This window comes from Python bivittatus, unplaced genomic scaffold (genome assembly GCF_059951505.1).
Source record: "Python bivittatus isolate LINGU-HERP-01145 unplaced genomic scaffold, Pbiv_v1 ctg000000_np1212, whole genome shotgun sequence".
In the NCBI taxonomy this organism is placed as follows: Eukaryota; Metazoa; Chordata; class Lepidosauria; order Squamata; family Pythonidae; genus Python; species Python bivittatus.
The window spans coordinates 818,637-846,535 of record NW_028277028.1 but is presented as its reverse complement, the minus strand read 5'-3'; the positions used below and the strand labels follow the sequence as shown (position 1 = coordinate 846,535).

General features: G+C 38.8%; 3 protein-coding genes across 5 annotated transcripts in view; 2 read left to right on the top strand and 1 right to left on the bottom strand.

Annotated features, from left to right (window-relative positions):
- The window catches only part of INO80C (INO80 complex subunit C), a 30,945-nt gene extending 20,280 nt beyond the window's left edge, over positions 1-10,665 (top strand). The window contains exons 4-5 of the mRNA XM_088153477.1: positions 1,315-1,382; positions 10,108-10,665. Of these exons, the coding sequence (XP_088009603.1) occupies positions 1,315-1,382; positions 10,108-10,305 (266 nt within the window). The 3' untranslated portion in view covers positions 10,306-10,665. The remainder of the gene's footprint in view (positions 1-1,314; positions 1,383-10,107) is intronic.
- A 5,865-nt stretch (positions 10,666-16,530) lies between these two features.
- CCDC127 (coiled-coil domain containing 127) lies at positions 16,531-27,288 on the bottom strand. Of its 3 annotated transcripts, none has more exons than XM_025176136.2 (4): positions 27,225-27,288; positions 26,287-26,316; positions 23,691-23,822; positions 16,531-20,546 (listed from the first exon to the last, which is right to left on the bottom strand). In XM_025176136.2, the coding sequence occupies exons 3-4, from the start codon at positions 23,812-23,814 to the stop codon at positions 19,870-19,872; spliced, it is 801 nt and encodes a 266-aa protein (XP_025031904.1). In that variant the 5' UTR covers positions 23,815-23,822; positions 26,287-26,316; positions 27,225-27,288; the 3' UTR covers positions 16,531-19,869. The 3 variants fall into 3 exon arrangements, with proteins under 3 accessions (XP_025031904.1, XP_025031903.1, XP_088008317.1); XM_025176135.2 differs by having other exon boundaries at positions 27,178-27,287; XM_088152191.1 differs by having other exon boundaries at positions 26,287-26,369; positions 27,178-27,275.
- A 261-nt stretch (positions 27,289-27,549) lies between these two features.
- The window catches only part of SDHA (succinate dehydrogenase complex flavoprotein subunit A), a 45,600-nt gene continuing 45,250 nt past the window's right edge, over positions 27,550-27,899 (top strand). The window contains exon 1 of the mRNA XM_088149102.1: positions 27,550-27,690. Within this exon, the coding sequence (XP_088005228.1) occupies positions 27,643-27,690 (48 nt within the window). The 5' untranslated portion in view covers positions 27,550-27,642. The remainder of the gene's footprint in view (positions 27,691-27,899) is intronic.

Here is a 27,899-nt window from a genome sequence, read left to right as displayed (position 1 = left end):
GCTGGTAGAGCCTAATTCCAAGAGGTTTGTTATAATCATGGTTATTTTGGCAAAAATGTTAATCTTGTACATTGCCCCCTTTCTGAAAGATACTTGGTTTTTTTGTTTGTTTCCCCTAAAAAGTGTATCTTTACTTTCATTAGGAGAGGAAACTATGATACTACAGTAGAATCTTAATGTCATAGTGCCCTCTACAGATGGGAGAAAAAGCTGTAGGTTTTTTAGGGCTGAAGGCACTATGCTGTTACAATCACAATAACAACAACAACAACACAATTTGACCCACCAAGAATGAGATTCCTAAGTTATTGTTTTATCCTGAAGGTTCTTGTCATCCTTCAGTAAATCAACTTCCTGTGATTATACTTTTTTATCTGCATCCAGTCTGGCAGATAAGAGTGCCAATGATGTCTTTAATCACTTTTATTTCTTCTCTATCTCCAGAAGAATGATCATCACATCTTTCTCAGAAGCTGCTGAAATTATCGCCTTTCTGGGTTTTTCTTGGTTACCATACAAATAATAAATTGGCCCCCTCTGATAACAAAAGCATCATAATCACCTTTCAGATTACAATAGGTACCAATTAAAGTAGCAAATAAATTATTATTAGAATGCAATTTTAGAAGAGGGAGTAGAAAATGCCAACATTCATCTAACTAAAGTGCCATTTTGAATGAAAGGCTTGATTTTATCTCTCTGAAGCATTGGCCCCAACCAATCCATGAGGTGCTCCACTTTTTGCATCCTTTTCTAAGTGCTTACATTCCTTTTGCCGAAGTTTGTTTTCATTTTTTGTTCTCTTTGTTTGGACAGTTTTCATTTCTTGAAGGAAGCATTTTTGCCTGTACACTATTAGTTTTTCTAATCCTGCCTATTAATCAGTTTATTGATGCCTTGCACTTGCTATTGTCTTTTCTGTGAGGTATATATTTTAGCTAAACGTTTTGTAGTTCTGAATAATTTTCAGACTTCTAGTAGAGGCATTCTGTGGATTGAAATCACTTGTTAACAAGAATGACATGCCATAATTTGAATATATTGTAATTTGAATTGGTACTTAACTGATACTTTACAATTTAATTTGAATGAATACTTTCAAATTTCAAAATCAGGTGCTTGGCATTGGAATCTAATTACATGTCCATGCTTGGTCAGGATATTTTCTATATATTTGTGCTTGTTGGAAAAAGTGATGCCACTAGATTAAAGATTTCAATTCAAATGGAATGAAAATTGAGTCCAACCAGCTCTGTATTTACCAATTTGTACATTAACGTGAGTATCCTGAATTTAATTTCTCTTTTCCCCCAGACTTCAGTATTGATGCTCCTCCTTCATTTAAACCAGTCAAAAAATATTCTGATATTTCAGGACTTCCTGTGAGTATTTTAAACGTATTTTTAGAATTTAGTTTTTCTCTGCATTGGTCTAAACATCTCCACTGATGTTTAGCAGTTTAGCGTTGCTCAGCAGTTTTTCTTAAACTTTGATCTGGGAAACTCAGAGTTCTTCTGAATACTTGTTGGGAACTTCTTAATGAAAGATTGCAACAGCAGACATATCCTTTGAAAGACAGTTTGGTTGTCTATCATTACCAGTCTTGCTTTCACACTGCACCTATAACATAGCATTGTCTAGATCAGCGATGGCGACCTATGACATGTGTGTCGAAGGTGACACGCCATGACATTTTGGGTGACACACCAGTGTTCACCAATGCCCGACAACTATTCTCCCTGTTTGAGTTACCAAAGAAACTGATTTTGTTTTACTTGTATTTTTGTAATTATTTGACGTTTCTTTATATAATACATAGCATCACACATGATTGGACTGTATTTTTTAAAAATAAATTAATATGTAAGGAATTGTTTCTCTTTTGTTCATTGGGGGCTGGGGGTAATACACCAGCAGAATCAAATTCAATTCAGCATTTTCTGAATTTTTGACATGCTGAGCCCAAAAGGTTTGCCATCACTGGTCTAGATTGAAAGGGCACATTGTTAGTCTACACAGAACATTTATGAGGCCCAATAGGCCTAGCCAGTGCTTTCAAAAATGGAGATTATATAATTTTTTACTAATATAGATAAGATATAGGCTAGGTAAAGGTGAAAGAAGTAGGACAGAAATATTGGTAACACCATAGGTTGCATATGTCTTCCCTATAACATATCTCGGTGATATCTACACTGCACTAACCAAAATGTAAACACTTAAAAAATAACTGCTCTACAGTTACCTAACAAAGTAATTTCAGACAAAATCAGACTGAAGATAGAAGTCATAGAACTTTGAGATGTAATGTTTAAGCCTATAAAGAAATCCTGGATTAGAAGAGCAGCACACCACATTTTTCTTCATGCTGTCAGGTTGAAAAGTACAGTGGGGCAAAAAAGTATTTAGTCAGCCACCAATTGTGCAAGTTCTCCCACTTAAAAAGATGAGAGAGGCCTGTAATTTTCATCATAGGTATACCTCAACTATGAGAGACAAAATGAGAAAAAAAATCCAGAAAATCACATTGTCTGATTTTTAAAGAATTTATTTGCAAATCATGGTGGAAAATAAGTATTTGGTCACCTACAAACAAGCAAGATGTCTGGCTCTCACAGACCTGTAACTCCTTCTTTAAGAGGCTCCTCTGTCCTCCACTCGTTACCTGTAGTAATGGCACCTGTTTGACCTTGTTATCAGTATAAAAAACACCTGTCCACAACCTCAAACAGTCACACTCCAAACTCCACTATGGCCAAGACCAAAGAGCTGTTGAAAGACACCAGAAACAAAATTGTAGACCTGCACCAGGCTGGGAAGACTGAATCTGCAATAGGCAAGCAGCTTTGTGTAAGAAATCAACTGTGGGAGCAATAATTAGAAAATGGAAGACATACAAGACCACTGATAATCTCCCTCGATCTGGGGCTCCATGCAAGATCTCACCCTGTGGGGTCAAAATGATCACAAGAACGGTGAGCAAAAATCCCAGAACCACATGGGGGGACCTAGTGAATGACCTGCAGAGAGCTGGGACCAAAGTAACAAAGGCTACCATCACTAACACACTACGCTGCCAGGGACTCAAATCCTGCAGTGCCAGATGTTTCCCCCTGCTTAAGCCAGTACATGTCCGGGCCCGTCTGAAGTTTGCTAGAGAGCATTTGGATGATCCAGAAGAGGACTGGGAGAATGTCATATGGTCAGATGAAACCAAAGTAGAACGTTTTGGTCTAAACTCAACTCGTCGTGTTTGGAGGAGAGAGAATGCTGAGTTGCATCCAAAGAACACCATACCTACTGTGAAGCATGGGGGTGGAAACATCATGCTTTGGGGCTGTTTTTCTGCAAAGGGACCAGGACGACTGATCCGTGTAAAGGAAAGAATGAATGGGGCCATGTATCGTGAGATTTTGAGTGAACACCTCCTTCCATCAGCAAGGGCATTGAAGATGAAACGTGGCTGGGTCTTTCAGCATGACAATGATCCCAAACACCCTGCCCGGGCAACGAAGGAGTGGCTTCGTAAGAAGCATTTCAAGGCCCTGGAGTGGCCTAGCCAGTCTCCAGATCTCAACCCCATGGAAAACCTTTGGAGGGAGTTGAAAGTCTGTGTTGCCCAGCGACAGCCCCAAAACATCACTGCTCTAGAGGAGATCTGCATGGAGGAATGGGCCAAAATACCAGCAACAGTGTGTGAAAACCTTGTGAAGACTTACAGAAAACGTTTGACCTCTGTCATTGCCAACAAAGGATATATAACAAAGTATTGAGATGAACTTTTGATATTGACCAAATACTTATTTTCCACCATGATTTGCAAATAAATTCTTTAAAAATCAGACAATGTGATTTTTCTGGATTTTTTTCCCCATTTTGTCTCTCATAGTTGAGATATACCTATGATGAAAATTACAGGCCTCTCTCATCTTTTTAAGTGGGAGAACTTGCACAATTGGAGGCTGACTAAATACTTTTTTGCCCCACTGTACTTGCCAAGCAAATCATAAAATTTTAGAGTTGGAAATGACATGAGGAACATCTAATCCAACTCTCTGCAATGTGCAGAAAAAACAGTTAAACATCCAGGAGAGGAGGCTGTCCATCCTCTTCTTTAAAAGCTCTAGAGGTTTATCTTCTATTTTTTCCCTTATAATTTAAAACTGAAGAATTCCAAATGTTACTTAGGAACCATTTTTGAGTCATCATGATAGATTATTATTTGCATTTTAAGAGTGATAGTCAGACATTCTCTCTGAATCTAATCTACCTCTTAGATTAGAGGATAAACTCAAGGGAGATTCCTGTATACCCTGGGAGATTCTAGGGAGTGGCTATCCTGAACCTCTTTCGTTTCCCGCATTCCCCCTGCGGATTGTATTGTCTTTTGTCTCCTTTCCCTTCCTGGAATGCACCCTCTCCTTCCTGATAGACGTGATCTCTCACATCACCCTCCTCTTCATAGATACATTCCATCACACCAGGTGTCAAATTAACCTTGCTGTTTTGGAGGTCTGTAATATCCATAAAGTGGTTAAATTGAACATTTCCGAATGTGATTAGAAAGTGAGTTTGGCTGGCTTAGTGTCCTTATGAAAGGCTCCACTGCTGCTGAGAGCAAAGATGTCATCTCTCTCAGCTCCTGGTGCTCAAACCCACAGGAGACTACAGTTTTATGTTCTTGCGAGGGGTTGACATTCAGAGCACTGGTGAATGATCTCCCGATCTCTCCCGCTCCACAGAGATTCAAAGGACTGGTCTGTTTGCTGATTTTTCATTCTTCACAGTGATCGCCGTCTCCACTCATTCATGGAGATGTCTTCAGTCAGCCATGACTCACTGGAAGCCTGATTCTATGACAATGCTAATGTCTGATTACCACATTTATACTGTTCCTTTCCTTTAGGTATTGATAACCATTAGTAATATGTGGAAAATTAGTAAAGTATGAAAATCCATTTCAGAACAGATTTTAAAATTTAAACTTTTATGATTAGGAAATATGATGGATAGAACAAAAGTAGAAGGAAAAATAAGTGACCTCCTAGTGTTTGCTGTGGTATACTTTTCAAATGTTGATTTTCACTGTTTTTAAAAATGTACATTTTCAGACTCTTCCACTTAGACATTTCAATGTGTGCTTCTCTTGTAGGCAAACTATACTGACCCTCAGAGCAAACTGAGATTTAGTACAGCTGAGGAATTTGCCTATATCCGAATGCTTCCTTCAGATGTTATTATGGGTTATCTCACCCTAAGGAAAGCAACAAATGTTGTTCCCTGAGAAACAGAAACAAAGCCATCATCTTTTTTAAAAAGTAGGATACTCAGGATGTATGTTATTGAATGCACAGAATGTATGTTATCAAATTATAAATGTTATCAATTCAATTAAAGTATGTATTCTCATTATTGATTCAGTGCTGATGTTTATCTTTCCTTTTTTCCATGATGTTGATTATATTGAGCAATATGCCCAACATTTGTTATCACTGCATTGGTTCTATACCAACTGTTGAAATCAGTAGGGCTAAAATACTAAGAGAGTTTAGTAATCAGTTTCCTAAAACTGAGAGTAATTAGCTAAGTTTTTTTTTATTTTGTTTTTTGGAGAGGGAGCTTTGAAGTTCTAGCAACAACACCCCTCCCCCAATTGGCTGCAAATTTTGGCCCACTGAGTGAAAAGGACTTTAGAGGCTTTTGGTGCTTGGGACTACAGAGATTGTATACCTAAGCCCTGAATTGTTATTTTTTGGAATTATACAAATAATTTTCTTTCAAAGAATAATTGAATCAAAATTGGAAGGGACCATTAAGCCCAGCTATATGCTGAATATACAGTGGTACCTCGGGTTATGAACTTAATTCGTTCCGTGACTCTGGTCACAGCCCGAATTGGTCGCAACCCGAAGCAAATTTCCCCATAAGGTTCAGTCTAATTACCGTTAATCCGTTCTGGCGTGGAGGACAGGGAGGCAGCTATTGCTTAGAGGGAGAGTCCCCCTCCCTACGACCACGTGTCAGGGGCGGAAAATGGCCACGGACCACGTGTCGGGCAGAAAAATGGCCACGGACCACGTGTCAGGGGCGGAAAAATGGCCGCAGACCACGTGTCGGGCGGAAAATGGCCGCGGACCATGTGTCAGGGGCGGAAAAATGGCCGCGGACCACGTGTCGGGCGGAAAAATGGCCGTGGACCACGTGTCAGGGGCGGAAAAATGGCCGCGGACCACGTGTCGGGCGGAAAATGGCCGCGGACCGTGTCATGGGAGGGAAAATGGCTGCGAATCCTGTTCATACCCCGAGGCGGAGTTCACAAACCGAGGCAAAATTTTGTGGCCAGAGCTGGTCGTAACCCGAAAAGTTCATTAACAGAAGCATTCATAACCCGGGGTTCCACTGTATACAGTATTAAGGGAAGCTGGACTAGAAGTCCAACTTCTGCTTTGAGCATGGTTTTAAAATTGGAGGAAGAAACATCAATAACTTGCACTGTGCAGATAACACTACTTTGATACCTGAAAATGCAAAGGATCTGCAGATACTAGTAATAAAAGTCAAGGACCACAGTGGAAAAAATGGGAGCAAAATTAAATATAAAGAAGACCAAACTAATGACAAGTAGAACAACCAACCTTAGAATTGACAATGAAGGTATCAAAATAGTGGATAGCTTCTGCCTTTTAGGATCAACCATCAACAGTAAAGGAACAAGTGATCAAGGTATAGACCACAGATTAGCACTTGGCAGAATAGCCATGAAGGCCTTGGAAAAGATGTTCAAATGCTTTGATGTACCTACTGTATATCTACAAAGATCAGAATCATGCAAGCCATGGTATTTCCTGTGACACTCTATGGAAGCAAAAGTTGGACTTTGAAGAAACAAGATAGGAAAAGTATTGATGCTTTTGAACTTTTAAGGAGTCATCTCTGACTCCTAAGAATACCATGGACAGCCAAGAAAACAAACAAATGATTCATCAAACAAATCAACCCAGAGTTCTCACTGGGGGCACAAATGACCAGGATCAAATTATCCTACTTCAGACACATTATGAGAAGATCTAATACTCTGGAGATGGCTCTAATATTAGGAAAGGTAGAAGGAAAGAGAAAAAGAGGATGACCGGCAGCAAGGTGGATGGACTCAGTTATAGCAGCAATGAGGGCACCGTTTGAAGACCTGAAAGACCAAGTTAGGGACAGATTGTAATGGAGAAAATCTATCTGTGTGTTTGCTAAGAGTTGACAATGACTTGATGGCACATAATCAATTTTAAAAAAAAAGTTAAGCCCAATTCCCTGCTCAGTGTAGGAATTTAAATTAAAATGTCCTAGACAAATGATTGTCTAGCCTTGACTTGAATGTATTCTGTGAAGATGAACCCACCACTCTGAGTAATTGGTTCCACTATCAAACTGCTCTTACCATTAGGAAGATTCAATCAAAGTCTGTAACCTGAATCCATTATTTTATGACTTATACTATGGAGTAATTGATTGAAATCTGTTATATCTCCCATTGATCTTATTTTCTCAAGGCTAAACATACCCAGTTCCTTCAGTCTCAAATGAGCTTCATATGAGTTAGTTTTCTCAGTGTTCTTCTCTGAACCTTTTCCAGTTCTTCTAAATCCTAGGGTGCCCTGAACAGGACATACTACTCAAGGTGGGATCTGTGAAGCCCCAGGTAGCAAGAGCAGTGAAGAACAACACAGATTTTGGGAAAATATCTTTTGCTCAATATAATTGCAGCCTCAATTATATTGAGCTAATTAAGATGAAGTCTCCTTGAAATGCTTTTTCCCCCCACATTTCTCACATCTGGATTGTCGTCTCTTCCAAGATAAATCTTCAAATGCTTTCCTACAATTTCTTACAGGCCTGATCAGTGACATAAAATTGTGTTTTCCTCTTTGTTTTTGAGCCACATCACACTGCTGACTCATATTCAATTTGCAAGCAAATAATATTCCAAGGTATGTTTTTCACAAGAGTTGGTTCTGATTGAAGTGGCATATAAGCCTTGTAAATAAAAAACGCATGCATGCTTACATACACATACATACATCCTATTACCAAGATAAATATTCCCTATCCTACATCTGTGCATTTGATTTCTATTTCCTAACTGAAGAAGCATTTGTTGCTGTTAAATTTCATTCTGTTATTTTTGGACCATTGCTCTAACCTACTGAGATGGTTTTGATAGTTATTCTTGTCTTCTAGGGCATTAGCTATCCCATTCCTGTGATCACACTTTACAAAATTTAGTTGTAAATTTTCCTGTGATTTCTCTCATCTTTAAAAAATACCTCATTTTCTTTTTCTTGTTATACAGTATTCCTCTATTTGCTGATGTTCTTAATTAAGCTTCCTTTCTTCCTTCCTTTTATACCCCACCACAGTCCAACAGCACATTTGGCAGTTTAGCAGGTATACAAACATTAAAAAACACCAGAAAATCCAAAAATCTGAAAAACAATCCAGAAAATAGGTATTGAATTCCAAACATCTTCCAGAAGAGCTCCATTTGCAGCTGCCTCTAGAAGATGGGTAGAGTTGGGACTAATCTTCCTTCCAGCGGGAACTCATTCCACAGGGTCACCACAGAAAATCCAAGAGCACAAATTGGCTCCTTCAAGGGTATTGCTGACTTGCTTAATGTTAATGTCAGTTAAGACATCTTATGTTTTTCTTGATGCCCAAGGCTTTCATACTGCATATTTTATTAGCTATTACTAGGACTTGTTTTGAAAGCCACTGGGATGTTACTCTTTTTAATACTGATACCATTAGTGACTATTCAAAATAAGTAGATATTACCTGATCAGATTTAAGTGTTAGACTGAACCAAACTAAAAGTTGAGTAGCTATCTTTTTGTTTAACTGTTACTTTTGCTGTCTTCACTAAGCAGTCTGTTTATAGATTCTTTTTATTCTTCATAGACCTAATGAAACTCTTTTAGTGTTCATAGCATCCTTTGCCAATCTTAGCTCATTCTGAGCTTTAGGTTTCCTGGCATCATCTCTAGTACTCTTCCTTGGTGACCTATTAAAAGTATTATGTAAAGAGGCTCAGGACTGTGTCTCTCTGCCAGCAGAATAAGTACAAAAATCGAACAGTACCAAATTTGATGTGGTTGGTACCAAAAGCTGAAGCTGACAAAAGGCTGCATTTTAAAAAACAGACCAAATCCAGCTGTAGGCTGCAGAGAAAAGAATTCCAAGAATTCACTTCATGTATGGGAAACGCAATTCAGCAGCGACTCAGAATGTTGCCAGCAGTCCATTTTAAGCCCTGGTCCCTCTTCCATGATCCAGAGCAGAGCTATTGTTAAAGAGTTGGAAAGAATTCCAAAAGCTATGCCCTTCATGCTTACCCTACCTTGTTTGTTTTCAAATCTTCATAAATGTTGTGTAGCCATATTAACTTCTGTCTTCTATTTTTTCTTTCTTTTTTTTATTAAAGTTGTTGGCAGATATGTTTTTAGTACCTTGTTCAAGTAGTCCTTCTCAGCTTGAACTCTTTTCCCCATTACTTCCTTTTGCCATGGAATCCTATTTATTGTTGCTCCTATTTATTGTTAAGAAAACCTTCTGAAATCTAAGATACATGTTCAACTTCACAGAGTTTTAATTTTCCTGAAAAATCATGCCTCCAGCATTAAATGTTCATTTTCCTCCAATGTCCCTGCTTCTTTTATTTCATCAATTAAATGTTATCCATTGGTTAGGATTAAGTCAAGGATAGCTGACCCTCCTCCACTCTGAGAATTTCAGCAACAGAAATTCAGCTAGGAATTTCTTGAAAAGATTGTGCTTGGTAGAGGTCATCTCAGCAGATTCCCCATCGCTACTGCTACATGCAACTTTAAAAGATCTATATTTTGATTTTGGAAGGCACCATTTATATCTCCATAGTTGTGCAGACAATAATAAATAAGAGTACTGATTTTATTTGTTCCTCCACTTATTTTAATTCAGATGTTCTCTAGAATTGCCAAGTTCATTTAGCTGGATTTCTGGACAGGTATAAATTATTTTAAAATGCAGTATGTAATAGAGCAATCTGTACAAAACTATTTGCATTATCCATTCCAGGTTTCCAACATCCACCTGAGTACTGGCAGGTTCAGCCAGCGCTGCACGCCTAGGAACTTGCCCAGCCGCGCTTTAGTCAATTTCACTGCTCGAGCACTAGCAGAAAGAGGAAGTGCGAAACCGCAAACTAATGAATGGGCCACCTGGCGCCACTTTACTAATCTGGAGTGGATGCCTTGTGTTAACGGGGCGCTATAGACAAAGGAAAGAGCTATAGACAAAGGAAAGAGCTATAGACAAAGGAAAGAGCCGCAGAATTGAGGAAGAGATCAGCGCGCAAGGGGGAGCTCGACAGAAGCCCCAAGGAAGGCAACAACCATGCCATAGGCAACAACAATCAAAGAAACAAGAGAACTGGGCTGTACCTGCCATTCCAGTAGAAGGGGGGATTACAGGGGGCAATCTGTAATCTAATTTGTAATATGTAACCTAGCAACGGGGCCCCCGGGGGGGATTGAGACAACTATAAAGGAGCAATGTAAATGTGCCAAGCCAGTCCTGGCTTTGTTTGTAACTGTTATGTTACGCATGAGTAAACCTCTTTTGTGAACCACATGTGTCACGGGAGTTTCTCTTGTCAAGTACAACTAACACTGATCAACCTAGAACCAGTCTACTTGAGGTACCAGCTTATTCCTGAGTACAGCAGCCTATATCAGGTGCTTTCTTTGGTAACTTCTCATCTGTCCTCTGTCCTATATGAACATAATGACTTTTTTGTGCACTGCATGGACGGATATCTGGCTTAGTGTTTAAGTTATCAGGGACAGAATCAGGAGCAGTAACCCATGATTCTTTCTCTCCACTGATGCTTGGAACTTGTTCTTCATGTCCAGTCTTCTAAAAATCTCATCTTCTGAAGATGATTCATAGATCAGGGCATATTAATTCCATTGGAATATTCTGAGTATTCCATGTTCCAATAAAACAACATTCAAAATGTTACAGGTATTTGTGAATACCTCAGCAACAATGGAAACTTGAAAGAAGCTTCTTGTTCCCTTGTTTTCCAGCCTAAAAACTGTTATGACTATTAAGCCAACAGAAGTGTGCAGGAGTTTGCAACATCTGTTGGCTTAACAGCCATATCAGATATTCTGCAGCATGCTGAAGGCTCTGTTCCAAAAGTGAGCAGGGCAATGATCCTTTTTTTTTTTTTAGATTTTTATCCTGCCTTTTTTTTCATATACAACTCAAGGCGGCAAACATACAAATATTCCTTCTTCCTCCTATTTTTCCCACAACAACCCTGTGAGGTGAGTTGGGCTGAGAAAGAGTGACTGGCCAGTCACCCTGCTGGTTTTTCATGCCTAAGGCAGGACTAGAACTCACAGTCTCCTGGTTTCTAGGCCAACACTTTAACTACTACACCAAACTGGCTCTCTCTCTTTATTTTTCTTATTTTGAGAGTGGTTCAGATTTTTAAGAAGTTACATGAGTGTTTCAAGCATCTTCAAGGCTTAAGGCGCCCATTTCACCCTTTCAGCCTCCCTCAAGTCTTTAAAAAAAAGTGAGAGTTGAAATATGTGGCTCTACCTATTCTGACTGGCCCTGGGAGCCACAAGAGGGATACAGTGGATGACATGTGGCTCCAGGCTGCATCTTTTGCATCTTTCTCCTACAGCCATAAAAGTAGTGGTGGTTCATGCTGAATGTTACCTACTGCCCAGCCAACTGATGATTAGCCAAGAGAAAATTAAACCATTAAAATATTTTCATAGCAAACAATAAAACAACAGTTGTATAATTGTTGTAGCCTCTGCCTGCAAGACAAGGACAGAATTGGATCTAAAGAGCCAGTAGGAATTTATTTACTTAAGCATGGCCTATGAACAACATAATACTAAAAATACATCTGTTTGCAAGGCTTAACAGACAAAGCATTATTTTTGCATTTGGCAATCTGAAAGCTCTACAGTATACAAAGCAAGCCAAACACTGTGAAATTGTGCTTCTCTGGTTCTTGTTGGTTCTACTATTCATGAACATGAAGCTACATTTGAGGCTTGAATATTCTGGTAAATATGCCTGGCATGCCCCCCCCCCCACACCTCCTTTGCCATATCAGTGAAATCCCCCTTGGCCTGAATCAGCATCCACTTATGCTTGGATTCTGCAGCATGAGAGGTGCTGTGAGCTGTCACAGATGTCCCTTGCTCCTCCTCCTCCTCCACCACTGTCTGTTAAAGTGTCCACAAGAGAGAGAGACAGAGGAAGGATAGTTTGTATATAAGTTTCATGACCCACCTCAGCCTTAAAGTCTTTCTGTCCCCATCCTTACTGTTTTGGGCTATTGTCTGCTATTTTTTGTTATATGTCTCTCTTCCATTTTTTAAACTTGTCTTTTTGTTTCTCAGCTCTTTATGCAACTACACAGGTTTCATCAAGTGTCTCCCATTTTTCCTTCTCTCTGATATAATTTGTGTTTGGGCCTTAATTTATCTCATTTTTCAGAATTTCCCAGTCCTCCTAAATGTTTTTTCTCTTCAGGATTCCCATCCATGGAATATTTCCTACTTTTCCCCTAAACTTATTGAGGTCAGCTCTTTCAAAATTTAAAACATTAAATCTGATTACCTTCAATCATCCCTGCCTGCAGTATGGTGAATTCTAGGGTGACATGGTCATCTCTCCCAGGGTCCCTCTCCAAGGGAGGGAGAGAGAGAGAGGGAGGGAGAGAGAGAGAGAGAGAGAGAGAGATGCATGCATAATGTTATATATATGACAATGAAGTTGTCTGCAAGACATGTCAAGCTCCTGTTTGCCCTCTCACTTTCTGCAAAGTTTGATTCCCACTTGATATCTAGTTAGTTGAATCCTCCCATTACCACAAGGGTGTCTTTTCTGGATATGTTGGTCATCTAATTTTTGAAGATTTCATGTTTATCTTCTGTTTGGTTGGGTGAACTGTAATACACACAAGTGTCATTTTTTTTCTTTTCCCCTTGATTTTCACCCAGTGAAAAAAATTCAGTAAATTTTTCACTGTTGGTGTCTTGCAGAAATTTCCATTCATGTGTAGGCATTCTTTATGTATAATGTGACCACCCTTCCCCCACTTTTTCCCCATTTTAAAAAAACTTTATTTAACAATGATACAGCATATACAGATCTACAAATATAGATAGAAATATATATTCATCTCATTCTTTTAAGAAGTAGATAAATAGTACTCTGCACTTGTTTTAATATCATTATTTAGTCTTATTATAATCCTTTTATTTAAAACAAAGGTATATTTTCAAAAGAGATATCTGTGAATAAACAGATAAGTACTGAGGTTGTGCAATTATTACTCAATATGACAGTAACGGTTCCATGCAGAGTATATTAAGTTATTTTTATGATATCAAAAAGTATAAATTTTTCAGTTTAATACCAATATATCCACTATATCACTGTTTATAAAAATTTAAAAAAAGAAAAAAACACTTCTAAAAATAATATAAATATTTAATTTCTGACTTCCCCCTTCTTTTTATTCCAACTGACTTGCAGTGCCTGTTGACCTAAGCTTTTGTCAGGCCCAGCCCAAGAACAACAGTGGAACAGTCTAGTTGAGTATAGTTCCTTTATTTGCTTACACCTTATAGATAGAATCTTGCCAAACTAAATCAGTACTACAGCAACTAGTGGATATACCCTGGGAGATTCTTGGGAGTGGCTATCCTGAATCTCTTACTCTTCCCACGCTCCTCTTATGGGCTGTATTGTCTTTTGCCTCCTTTCTCCTCCTGGAATACACCCCTCCCCCTGATAGCCTTGATCTCCCACATCACTCTCCTCCTTGTAGATACATTCTATCACAGCTTTAAAAACCATACTCTAAATGCTTGTATTTACTTTGTTGCATGTAATACATATGGAAGCCATTCTTGCTTAAATTCACCCTCTCCTCTTTTGCTGAACTTGTTTCTTTCAATCAGATTATATCATTCCAGTACTATATTCCAATACTGTATTCAGTTCCGTCTTACCGCATTTCAGTAATATCAAGAATGTCATATTTCACCCGACCCCACCCCATCCCACTAGGACTTCAAGTTCTCCATGTTCCTTCCTCATAGTCTGTGCATTGGTGTACAAGTATCTTAGCTGTTTAGTACTACCCTTCCTAGATTTGCCTTCTGAATCTCCTGGGGTATTCCTGAGCACCCTCTATTTCATACCACATCCCTTGGTTATTGTAAGGTTTATTGCCTTTGGGCTTATGCTTTCACTGTGGTTCATTGCTTTGCTTCTCCTCCTTCTTTCTTATCCTGATTATGCTATAACTCATCATCTGATTTCCACATATGGCCATTCACTGAGATGTTTGGTACTGAAAGCTTGCAGTGCAAGTAGGCACAGATTCAGATGCAGTACAGAGCTTCTATGTGAATAGCCTCCAAGCTTCTAGCTTTCCTTTTCCTTAATCACGGCATATCACACTTTTCCTGATGTTCAAACGGTTTGCTGGCAACTGTTCAGATTGTACAATGGAAAGCCAAACTTAAAATTAGTTCTGTTATTATCCCACTGTGGCTTTCTAGCAATGATAGCACACATTTTACCAAAATGAAGGAGAAATCATGAAGATAAGCTGCTGTCTCCATTCTTACATCTCCATTGTTTATAACCAGCTTAAAAGTTGTACCTCTCCTTAGCAAGCTTTGCTGGTGTAGTGGATGGTGGGAGGAGGGGTGCTGTGACTGGAATGGTCTCAATGCTCCCAGTTATGCCATTTAACCCTCTCCTCTGACTGGGTGCAGGGCATAGCTTCTGGCTCTGGATTAGGGAGTGCCTTCTCACTGCTGTCATCCTTCTTCTTAGAGGTAAGAAATGCCTTGATCAGGCTCCTCCTCTTTAACCTTGGCTTTTAAAAGAGATGGAGCTCTTGAGTCTGAACAAACTTACCTAAACTATAAAAGCTAACAGGATGAGGGCCATCCAAATATCCGAGGGATGCTGTTCCGCAGAGCAGACACTGAAACAGAGAAGACATGACTCCTGGAACCAAGATGATATTGCTTAGCAGAAGAGACCTGAAGCCTGGCACCCGAGTTATGGTGCCATGCTGCTGAATGACTAGGTAGCCAGGCACTGGAACAGTACAAAGTCATCTATGTCCCTAAGCTCACAGAGATTTTGCAGCATGGCATAAGCACTAATGACAATAGTCACATTCTGTTCTGCCACTAGAAGTTGTGCTCTTAGACAATGCCAGAGGGTCTTCAGCTACTCTAAGGCCCACTCCAACACATTTTTGCAATGGTTTTATGTTGGGCATGTTGAGTTAGCAAAAATTGGAAAGACAGTTCCAAACAAAAGTTTTTGCAGTCCACTCCACCTCAATGTTTACTAAAAGGCCAGAATGGCCTTCCCTTAAAGAAGAAAAAATCTATTCATTTGATGGGTTCATATCCTTTCCCTGTGGGAACAAATGGGGATGTGGCATCTCTTGACTACTCTATCACAATATGGAAATCTCATTGTCTCAAAGCCATCTGTAATCTGGAAATAAATTCAATTATTTTAATTATGTTTTATCTGTTAATCTGTTTCTTCTTTTTTTTTTTTTTTTTTAAAAAAGATGTTCTACTGTTCAAAATTTTATTGCTCAGTATGAGACTTAGCAGTGTCTCCTGAAAGCACAGGATCCATTTTTAGCATGAACATAATATACGTGTTGCAATCAGCCTCTTTGGGAAGTAAGTGGGAAAGTTAATGGATCATACATATTACTTAACAAGAAAATAGTATTTATTTTAACTTTAGACATAACATCACATATTCCAAGGTTCGATATATATTGTCACGTCATGCCATGTCAGTTCTGCTCTTGATTTTCTAGACATTAATAATTCCACCATTACAAAGTTCAGTTTCTAATTGATTCTTGTCAGTCACATTGACTAGCGTGTTATAGCTAGTTAAAAAAGGTATTCACATAGGTTTCCTGTCCACTTGTTTGGAATTAAAATGATGAATCAAAATTTTCTATAGATACTTTGTAAGAGTTGCCGCATTCATCGCTGAATAAAGACTCCATGAGACGCAGGCTCGTATGAAAGCAATTTACTCAGGTATAATGCAGGTGGTTACAAACAAAGCCAGGGTTGGCTTGGCACAGGTTACATAGCATTTTATAGTCTCCCCGTTCCCACGCTTAGCAAGTCCCACCTGTTGGCCGCCCCTGCCCGCCTTTGCCCATCCTTGCCTCACCCCTCGCCCCTGGGTCTCCCCGCCTCGGTCCGATGGCAGGTTCAGCCAGGGTCCTTTGTTTTCGGCTTTCTTGCTTGCGAGGCAGGTCCCATGAGGCTGACTCACGATTGCGCTTGATGGGCGGTTGAGCGCGGCTTGAGCTGCGGAGCTCTTTGTCTCTACTGTCAGCTGGTTGCCTGCGGTGGCTGGGGAAAGTCCTGCTTGTTACAAAGTAATTGAATCCTGCTGTGGGCTGATTGCCGCCACCTGTCGGCAGTTTACTTGCTTCCTCTTTCAATCATTGCCGCCACCTGTCGGCAGTTTACTTGCTTCCTCTTTCAATCATTGCCGCCACCTGTCGGCAGTTTACTTGCTTCCTCTTTCAATCGCCTGTGCCTGAGGCAAGGAAGCTGACCAGGCGGGTTTGAACTTAGCTAGGTGGAATGGCGGCTAGCTTGAATGGCGTATGCTGAGCCAGGCAGAACCTGACATACTTAACTAACTCTTATCTTGATACTATTATGCCCAGTATATTAACATAGTCTCCTATTTTGATTTCCTCTGGCATGTATTTTGGCCCTTACAGCTTTGTGATAGGGACTGGCATTCTTTTCAGTCATCTTGGTACTATTGCACAAGTTTGTGTGATTTATGTGAGCAGCAACATAAAAATAAATCACTCCTGTAAAATTTAACTTGACAAAATTATTTTTGCCTAATGTTGGAATTCTTGGGTACTGTCTGGAGATCATTGTCCAATGAATGGCAGGGATCACATTGCCCTTGTTCTCTGGCTCTGATCAGTTTTCCCCATTTCCTAAATTTATACTGTCTATTTGAACAATCAAAATTATTTTCACTCTGTCTAGGGATGATCCTTCCAAACTGCATAGTCAATTCTTGTCAACTTTTCCTCCAGAATACTTTAAATTTCTGCCAACATCTTAGTATAAAGCACCAGCAATGTGATTCCTTCTTGATGAAGCCAACTCTTTTGCACAGATATCCTAGTGCCTTGCAAATCTGAATTATCCTCCTGTCATCAGTCTCCTCCACACATTAATTGGCCCTATCCCTGGAATAGGTCAGAGAAAGCTACACAGTCGAGCATGCTGAATTTCAACAACTTAATTTGAATTTGGCTTCCAGGGTAGCATGTATGTTTCCCCATAGCATTAGTGCTGATGTGCTCCATGACCACTAGCCCATCTCCAGCATTACCTACAAGATTTTCTACATGATGTACAATATCTGCAATCTTCACACTAAAGAAGTCTCTGTATAATATGCACCATTCCCAGAACTATTTATGCCTCAAACTGCTCAATTCTAAACATTCCTATGCTCCACCAGAATCATACTTTCAATGCAAAAGCATGTTCTTTAATGTAAGATGGCCTTCTTAGTAATGACTCTGTTTTAATGGATATTCTCCTTCTTCTTTGGGGTATCAGCCTCTTATCCCAAGAATTTCATTCTTTGTGACTCATCCAGGCAAAGTCAAAGACCAAATAATTTATTTTATTTTAAAAGGAAACTAACACTATTATCAGGATTTTTCATTTTTTTGGAATCACATATCAGAGTTCTCATCAAATATTGTTTTGTGCATTGTTTTATTGTATTTTAATCTGTATTTATTGTGGTTTTATTGTAAACTGCCCAGAGTCACTCTTTGAGGGAGGTGGGTGGTGACTAAATTTGAAATATAAATAAATAATATGGATTGCCCACTCCAAGGGCTCATGTAAAGCCTTTAATAATATTATTGTACACTTTTTTCAAAGTAAAATTAGTTCTTGTACATACTGAGTGATGCAGTGGAGTCTCAGATATCAACATATTAATGAGGTTGTCAGAAAACGACAGACACGGGTTCGGTTGTCCAGTAGACAGAAGTTTTTTATTGGGCACGTTTGCAAAGGTGGGTCCCTCCCGCAGCAATGGAGGAACCCCGAAACAAGGTCTGACAGGTTTTTATACCCCCTATCTGTCCTCCCCCTCCTAAGAGGGCTTGGCTCACAATCTCACCTTTTTTTACCGCCCCGGAGCGCCACGAATTAACCGCAAAACCGCAGACATTCCACTTTCCTAATCCAATCAGCACAATACACATTGTAATACCCACTTGACCCAACAGCCGCCCCCTGCCGTTTCTCTTCACTCTGGTGCAAACGTGCCTCTTGCCTACAGTATTTCCTCCCTCCTGCCGTCCCTCTTCACTCTGGTGCGAATGTGCCTTCTGCCCATCCTCCCTCCTGCCGTCCCCCCCAAGGCTGCCCCATGGTGCACAGCACTCTCCCCTAGCAAACATGGTTCGTTTGAGGCCCTCACTTCTCCCTGCCTTCTCACAAGGTGACTTCTTTAATAGTGGTGAAAAAAAATTAACTCAAAACCAGTATAGTCCATAGTAAATAACATTAAAATTCTCCATGATTTCCTAAACATCTTGCACGAATGTACTTTGCATTAACATAATACCCTTGTCTGCGCTTGACATGGTATTTTTTGAAGACAGAGTAGCAATGCAGCCATTTTGGGTGTTTTTAGATCTTTTCATGGGAAAGACAGCAAATAACTTTGTTAGTAATGAAAGTCATATTTACCTGAAATTAAGCTATGATTGTTTTCTTTAACTTCTTTAAAATCTGATCCCTATATGCAGTATTGACTATCTCTGACACCCACTCATACACCTTATAATGCTGAAAGGTACATGAGTATTTTCTTAGGGTCTTTGATTTTTTCCCTTCAATTTATGTAGTATTCTTGCATAGTTTACTGAAAATACTAATATCTTATATATCAGGGTGAAACAAGTTCATTTAATATGGTAAAGGTAAAAGCACTCTTAAGTTGAACTTGACTCCTGATGAATATATCAACACGTTTTAAGCAAGAAGCTAAAAATTGAAATTGATTTTTTTCTCCAAAAATTCTATTGAAAAGTTCTTCAATTCAGGCAGTGAAATATCCTATTCCTTCTTTTGGACTATGCAGAACATACTTAATAACTGTGCTAGATATAAACAGAATCTTTGTATTTATCTATTTTTCTTTGTAAAGATTTTACAGTGAAATTACATGTTAAGCATTGATTTGATGAGCTGGATATGGTTTTTATCACTGAGATGGTGCACTCCCTGTCTGATGTAGTGATCTCTGCATTTGAAGTTGGCAGTGGTGAGGATAACCGTGTGTCAGGTTGAGACTGTATTTGAGGATCTGAGGAATGAAAAGAGCGACAGCATAGAAAGGACCATAGAAATGTGGAAATAAAATATTATTTTTTAAAAAATACTATTGAATGTAGAAGCACTGCTAATACAAAAATCATAGGTATTTAGTTGCCGTACATTACTATGGCATCACCCAATACACATTTAGATTAATCAAAATAAGAGGCACTGATATTATTAGATGATGAATGTACTTATGGCAGTAAGCTAAAGATACTGATACATGCCTCACGAAGGTATATATAAATCACGAAGCCAGCATGGAGATTCTGTGGGTTGAAGGGTTCTGTGGGTTGAACTGGAGAGGACTAGATTAATAGAATATAGGGATGGCCTAGCTTTAGTCACTTTTCCCCAAGAATACCTTCTCTGCTTTCTTAAATTTTCTAAGTTCAACAGATAACTCCCAATATCGAAGGTAGATCCACATTAGCTTTCCATTTTGATGTTTATTGGTATTTAGCAAACTGCTGCAAGAGGTATCATGCCTGAAAATATCTTTTAAGCCAGCTTCTAGTTCCAATTCCAAACCAAGTGGATCATTTGTTGCTTTGGCTAGCATTTTTTTCTCCACTGCCAATCGATGATATCTTGGCAGCACAAGGCTGCAGTACATATTCTGCCTTTCCATTAAAGCTTCTTCAAACTCTTTTAGTAAAATAGTGGCTTTCTTTTGCCATTGTTCTTCCTTCTCCAGACAGTTCTGATACACAGCACCAGCAGCACCAGAGTGCTGCAGTATCAGCTTCTCTTGTTCTATCTTTGTGCGCTCTTGTTCCAAAGTTCTTCTTTCTTCTACCAGTTTGTAACTCTGAGAGATGAGTGCATTGCGATAACTTAGGGTTCTGTTCTGTTCCTTCTCCAATTCTAATTCCAAGTGAGCAACCATTCTACGGTTTTCTATAATTACGTCACGATATTTAGATTCAAGTTCTTTCTGTACCAATGACAGTTTTCTGTATACGTTTCTTTTCTCTTTTTCTATCTCTTTCTTAGATTCTCTGGACCAAATCCAACCTGTAAGACATGAGGACATGAAAATAAACTATCATGATAAATACTAGGACTGGGTTCCAACTTAGTGTGAAGCCAAACCTGACAAAGAGTGGGACAATTTTGAACTCATTTGAGATACGACATACATCTCTTAATTTGTCCTGTCTTAGATTCAAATTCTTCTACAGAGCTCTGTTTCTGCCGTATACCAAGCACACAGTGAAAAGGCAGAATATCAGACACCAAAAAAGGGGTAGATTTAAAATAGTACCTTTCATGTTTGCTTATATTTGCCCATGCTGATATGATGTGGTTAGAGAAAGGGCAAGTAGTGGAATCAGAGATCAATGGGTTTGTCCTCAGATCAGGGTGAACCTGACAATCAGTCGCCTAATTACAATGTTTGGAAGTGGATGGGAGTGAAGAAAATAAGACTGTTTTAGAATAGTTCTCTGCATGAGACTGTTCTCTCTTTCACATAAACATTGTGTCATAATCTAGCATTTTTTCTTCTCTTTCAATTAGATTGTTCATCCAATTTTCCAATCTTCTCTTTTCCCAGCTGTTTCATTCTTCCCTTTTTACAACATAATGTAACTTGTTATGTTTCAAAGTTTTTGATTTCTCAGTTCTTGCTTGGTCCTTTCATGTTCAACCATTCATTACATCATTAATTAGTTTTCATTTTTTACTGTAATAATAATGTCATTGTATATGTCTGCCTTCTGTCTTTACTTTAGAAAATAATTTCAGCATCCCATAGCTGTGTAAATATGTTAGGAATTATAATCTCTCACCCATCTCTTCATGGCTATTCATCTAATGTTTTTATGCTTTGTGCCAGCACAGGTATCTCCAAAGAGGAAAGCGGCAGAAATAAGGGTACTAGGAGAAAGTTATATTTGACTTTTGTCAAGTGACAATGTTATGGTCCCCTGCCCTTAAAAGTATTTGGTATTGATATTGGCCATCCTGGGTCCACAAGGTTGCAGTCTTGCCAGGAAGTGGCTACTAAAACAGAGCTAGTGGTCTCATCACGTTAGTCCACTGGGAGAGGGGGAGGAGGGACACAGGACAAACTCAGGCTCCTATATTTCTGGCTGTGGTAGAGGAGGGAGGTGGTTGTAGAAGAGTGGATGATGCAGAACTACAACACCTCTCTTTAGCTGGGAATGAGTGGGGGGAGAAGAGGAGGCAGCATAAGAACAAGCATAAGCACAAATGTCATCCAGCGCTCCTGCCAAAATCCTCCTAAGTACCAAACATTTCAAGTCCAGTTTCAAGTCCATTATGAAGATTATTTCTTTTTCTTCTATTCCTCACTTGGCAACAGTACAACAGACTGAGGCAAACAGAAGCCTATATAAACAACACAGTTATGAGGAGGGAGAAAAATGAGATGATGTTTCAGTAGCCTTGGTACTGCTATCCTGGTCTCAGATAAAGGACAATGTCACAATAATCTTTTCCACTACAGCCAAGAATGTTTGTAAGTGTCTGGAGAATAGGAACAGGGTGTGGTCCCAGGACTGATTAATCTTAATAGATATGCCTCTCTCTAGGATTTCTGAATTGGCCCCAATTGGTCAATGCAAAGGGCAGGAGATTGAGGGGCAGGAAGGATGGGGGAGATCTCATTCAAATTCCAATGGCAAAGGAGCTTTACAAATGTCATCAAAGCGGGCTCTGTAAGCAGTCAAAAAAAGCAAAATATGGAAAAATTCTTATATTGAGTTCTAGCCTTAGAGTTACAAACTGTCTCGGGCTGAAGATTTTGTAAGCTTGCATAGCCATGAATTAGAAGTAACTCATACTTTTCCTGCAGGTAGTCCATACTTAATGACTGTTTAATGATGGTTCGAAGTTACGACGGCCTTGGAAAAAGTGCTTTACAACCTGTACTTGTACTTATGACCCTTGGAAACCATTGCACCCCCCCACGGTCACGTGATTGCAATTCGTGACTTTTTTATGATGTCGTTAAGTGAATCGCTACAAATGTTGAGCAAACCACAAGGTCGTTAAGCAAATTCTGGCAAAAAAATCCATTGGGAAGCTGGATTCACTTAATGACTATGTGATTCACTTAATGGCCATGGTAAAAATGGTTGTAAAATTGTGTCTGGTCAGGTGGTGACTCACTTAACAACCACCCTGCTTAACAACTAATTTTCCAATCCCTATTGTGGTTGTTAAGCAAGGATTACTTGTACTGAGTCTCTGCAAGATTGCTCTAGCAAAATTCAAGGCAGTTGGCTGACTGGGAGGAAAAAGAAAACTGGCTACCTGCAAAGCCTGAGCCTTGAATATTTTCTTAGCTAAAGGAAGAAAAAAAAAAGCTGAGGGGAATCTTTCTTTTTTTAATACTAATGACACAGCTCCATTTTTTTTTTTAGATTTTTTATCCTGCCTTTATTTTTATAAATAACTCAAGGTGGCAAACATACCTAATACTCCTTCCTCCTCTTGTTTTCCCCACAACAACAACCCTGTGAGGTGAGTTGGGCTAAGAGAGAGTGACTGGCCAGTCACCCAGCCAGCTTTCATGCCTAAGGTGGGACTAGAACTCACAATCTCCTGTTTTCTTGCCTGGTGCCTTAACCACTAGACCATGGGTTTCCTGAATATACTTCTGTAATGGTATGTGGGAAAGACCTTGGGAAATGGGGGGAAACAGATGCTGCCTAGGTAACAGTCAGATAAGAGACAGCATAGCCCACAGCTGCAAAATGGATGGGGCAACAGACTCAGAAGGCGCCCTTCCTAGTTTTTCAAGCTGTAAAGGAGATGGCAGGAGAATCGTACTTTCTGATTTGCAAGATTCTGTTAATCTGTATTGCTTTACAATAAAGTAGAAATAGCTTATTTGGTTGTGTTTCCTGTCTGGCCTACCTGGTAAGGCTGACAACTTCAGACTAGGAATTAGATCAGGACAAGCTATCCTTCTGGACCCACAGAAGGAGAGTTGGATTACTTTGTGAGATAAAGATATGGTCTGTGTTGGTTGAACATTCCTGATAAATACTAAAGTGTCATATATAAAGATTCTATTGATATATTCAGATGTGTCTATCCCCATCCTGACAATATTGAGAAATACATATCTGGTGAATAAATTTTATCTACCATTATGTTCAATTCAAACTTTATTTGAAGGTCACTTACGGAAGACAGCCAGCCCCAACATTGGAACCAACAAAGCATAATTCCATTTGCTTCCATGATCTTCATTATTTCTTGCATTAGGCTGAATGTTCCAGTTAGGAGGAGGGTTATTTAAATTATTCATAGACAAACCTTAAAATCAAAGAAAATAACTCTTAAGATATTTATTACCTGAGTTTACACTCAGCTGTATACTTTTAGACTGATATACTTCTGACAGAATTCCCTGAAAAATTACTTATACCCATGACATAGTGAGAATATTTGGAAAATGTAGGGAAAAAACATACTGCTGCTGAATCTGATTGGTCATATCTTTGATTATTTTCCCCAAAATAATAAAGGCTTAGCCAAATTATCAGCTAGTTCCTTCAGCACCTTCAGATAAAATTCATCTGGTCTGAGATTTAAATTCATTCATAATAAGCAGGTGTTTCCTGACCATGTTTCTGTTAGTCTCAAAATTCAGTTCTGCCACTTTATCCCATTCTTCACACTTTCCTGGTGGAACCAGGGTTGGCTCTAGGCTAAGGCTGAGTAGGCACTGGACTAGGGGCACCAAATTTTAAGGGTCACCAAAACTGAAAAGACTTCCAATAAAAAAGCAAAAAGCAGTAACAATGCACTCTGTGAGCTAGCACATCCGCTTGAGGATTAAATATAATTTTGTAGTATAAATAGGGTGAAAATGTTAGAGAAAAAAAAACTGTCTGGGGCTACAAATTGTAAGTGTAAAGCTCAAAAATTTGAAGAAAAAAAGAAACAAGATGCCAATTTTTTGAAATTCCTAAAAAAATCAGAAGATGAGCCAAACCATAGGTGGTGCCAGAATATGGCTTTACCTAGGGTGCCAAAATGTCTAGAGTCAGCCCTAGGTGGAACTCATACTTTTCTGTTAGAGAAGATCAAACTGAAATAGCAGTTGAGTAATTTTGACTTTTTTTAGCATTGTGCCTTTTTCATTAAGCAGCTAGTATGCTGATTTTTTTTTTTAATTTTAAACATATCTAAAAAGATCTTTTTGTTAGCATTCTTTACTAATTTCAGTTGATTGTGAGTTTTTGTCTTTCTGACACGTTTTACTATTCTGGACTACTTATCTATACTCTACCTTTGTAATCTGGCCATTTACCATTTTCTGATTGTATCCTTTTTCATTTTAGAATCTTCACTAAGCTATTAGCATTGGCAGATTAGTTTTTTTGCTGTCCGCTATTTTTCTTCCTCATTGGAATTATTTGCAACTGTATTTTTAATATTTCATCCCTTAGAAACACTCTCCTATCTTGAGCTCCTTTTTTCATTAGCTTGTTATGCTTTGACTTGCTATTTATTTGAGTTTATTAAAATATTTTTTTAACTGCAAGACATGTGTTGACTACAGTCAGTTAGCATCATTTAAAATCAAGAACTCCAGGATTACATGTGGGTTTTTTATTGACAGCAACCCTATGAAATAAGCTGAGTTGAGAAAATGACTGGCCCATAACCACCCAGTGAGTTTCCAAGGCTGAGGAACCTGTATCTCCCCAATCTGAGACTGACATCTTAACCACTTGCACTAGATAAGATACAGAAGCATTATGTAAACCAGATAATCAGGACTACAAACAGGAGTGCACCATTTTAAACAAGAGTTATTATTTTATCCAAACCACAAAGGTGTTTCTTTAATGCTTAGTATCTGTATGAGGGAGGATGGCAAGTTTTAGGAAGAGGTAGGGTTAACCCTAACCCTCTTGTAATCCATTTAGAGAAGAAGAACAATGACAGTACACAAATTGGTATTCAAGTCCTGAGAGGAGCAGCTGTAAGACCAAGATATATTTAGCTGAAGAAAAGACTGGGGGGAGACATAGCAGTCTTCAAATATCTGAAATGCTATTATTAAAGAAATGGAGCAGAATTTTTCTCTGTTCCTTTGGAGAGCAGAACTATGTCCAATGGATGGATGGGAAATAAATTTTAGTTAAATATTAGAAAAAAATTCAATTGTTAAGGGCCTGTTTGGCAATATACTAGACTATCTGTGGAAGGATAATCTAGTTTCCTTCTCTGAATGTATTTTAGCAGAAGTTAAATAACTGACTTTCAAGGATTGTATCATACTCCATATTAAATAAGGAGTTGGATTACATTATCTCCAAAGTTTCTTTCAGTGCTATACAGTAATTCTATGATACAACAGAATTCCAGAATTCCTTATGGAATTCCTATGAAAATTATCATAGTAATAAGCATAGTTAAAGAAAGAAAACTGATATACTTTCTTTTGGGTTCCTATAGTTTTAGTCACTGGAATTCCTAGGAAATGCATTCATTAGAGGGTTTTGCCCTCAGATAAAAAGAAAATGTATTCTTAACCTCTTAATTTTATAATCCATTACACTAAATTCTGAATTTCAGTGAAAATAGCTTGCCATTACCTTCTTAGCCTTGAGATTCCCTAGTAGTCTCCCCTGTCTTTGTTCAGCTATGGAACCCAAAACTCAGTCGTTTACACCTGCTAACACCATAGCACTTTAAACACTTTAAATATTCAAAGCAACATGTTATATCATCAAAGGACACAACAGATAACAGTAATAAATCTTACCCTTAATTTCTCTTTAGAGGACAAAAGTATCTGAATATTTGGGGAAAAAAGAAAGAAACCTCTTGATCAAAGGCATCCAAAAACTAAAATGAAATAACAATTGTAGCCTTGGATAAACAATGTGAATGTTTGTGTCACTACATTATAATACTGAAATAATTTAAAACAATAAAAGTATGTTTTACTTCCAGAAACAATAAAAGCCACTGTTAGAATGTACAAACTTTGCTTCTTTTGGGTGGGTAGGAATTACATTATTTAATGTTGAAGCACATGTTTATTCGAATGTAAACCCACATACCTGTGCCAATATCTATAAAAATTAAATCACAAAGATTATAAACCCGTTTAATGGAAGGAAAGTGTTTTCACGTAAAGTTATCAGCTCTCTTAATACCAGGCTTCAAATGCCTAGACATAGTTGATTTACAAGCAGCAACCTTACATAATTTCTCTAGATTCACTGGCTGATTTGTACATTAATCAACACGGCCACCTATCAGGGCTGAAGAACTCCATTACATTTGGTTAACCACAATATATACCTTCTCTCTACATAAACCCCCATCTAAACTCCACTACTTAACTTACTTAAAAAACAGGCTTTGCTGACAGAAATCTAAGCGAAAACCCTTCCCCCAAGTACTGTATTATTTTTTGATATTAACAAACCTGTATGAAGGAACATTTTTCATGTGCAATTACACCAAAAATGTAGTAGGTATTATAGTTTTACCGTCTGAGTAAAAACGGGATTATTACGGAGTACAAGATTCTCAGGGCCCAGCTGAACTGTTAACTGCAGTTGTCAACTACGTATACTGTCTCACAAGCCTCCTCTTTTTTATTAAACTAACGCCACTTTAAATATGAAAACATGCAAACCCATACCAACACATCTTCACGTGACATTAAACAAAGGTGAAAAGAAAACCCACAACCAGTTGCCAAAGGACTATTCCGCTCCTCCGTAGCAGCTGCTGAGCACTTAGCTGTGATTGCGCGTGCGCAAGATGCTCATCGGGCTCGTCTAGTTTTTTTTGGGATAAACCACTTCTTTGGAAGGGGTGAAAACCATAGAAGACATCAACTGTACATATTTTTCTTTTTTAAAAAGTCCTTAAAAACGAGTTGTCTTGGCTGTGTAGTAGCATACTGAAAAGCTTCGGAGCTTTCATAACTTTTGATTTTCAGATGGAAACCACGCAGGTCTGAAATCATAAAACCTACCTGGATTAATTTATTTTGGTTTTTCCTGCATTGCTGCTAACCAACCCGCGCTCTCCGTGTAACGCTTGCTCAGTCAGGTCCTATCTGCCACACACGCGCAGTATTGTCATTTCCTACCGGGTTGAAATGGCGCTGACTTTGTGGAGGCTGCGACATTTGCAGTTGTTCTGCAAGGTGAGTCCTTGGTACGGGCGGGGCCAACTAAATGAATTTTTCCCTTGGGCTTGAGGGTAGGTTCAGCTTCAGTTATTAGTCGGAGAATAGTGGTTCAAGCAGGCCGGATGTGCAACTTAGTTGGCTTCTTGTATTCAAGTCAGGATAAGAAGCTGGAAATTTCGATTTTTTTTTTCCTGGTTGTGGCATTCCGTTCTCCAAACGGGAAT

What these genes read in the sequence shown, in the direction of transcription:
- CCDC127 (XM_025176136.2), bottom strand. Translation starts at nt 23,814, where the DNA reads ATGAATAATTTAAATAACCCTCCTCCTAACTGGAACATTCAGCCTAAT. An exon ending in GTTGGGGCTGGCTGTCTTCC is followed by an intron (nt 20,547 to 23,690) that starts GTAAGTGACCTT and finishes CATGTCTTACAG; the next exon opens with GTTGGATTTGGTCCAGAGAA.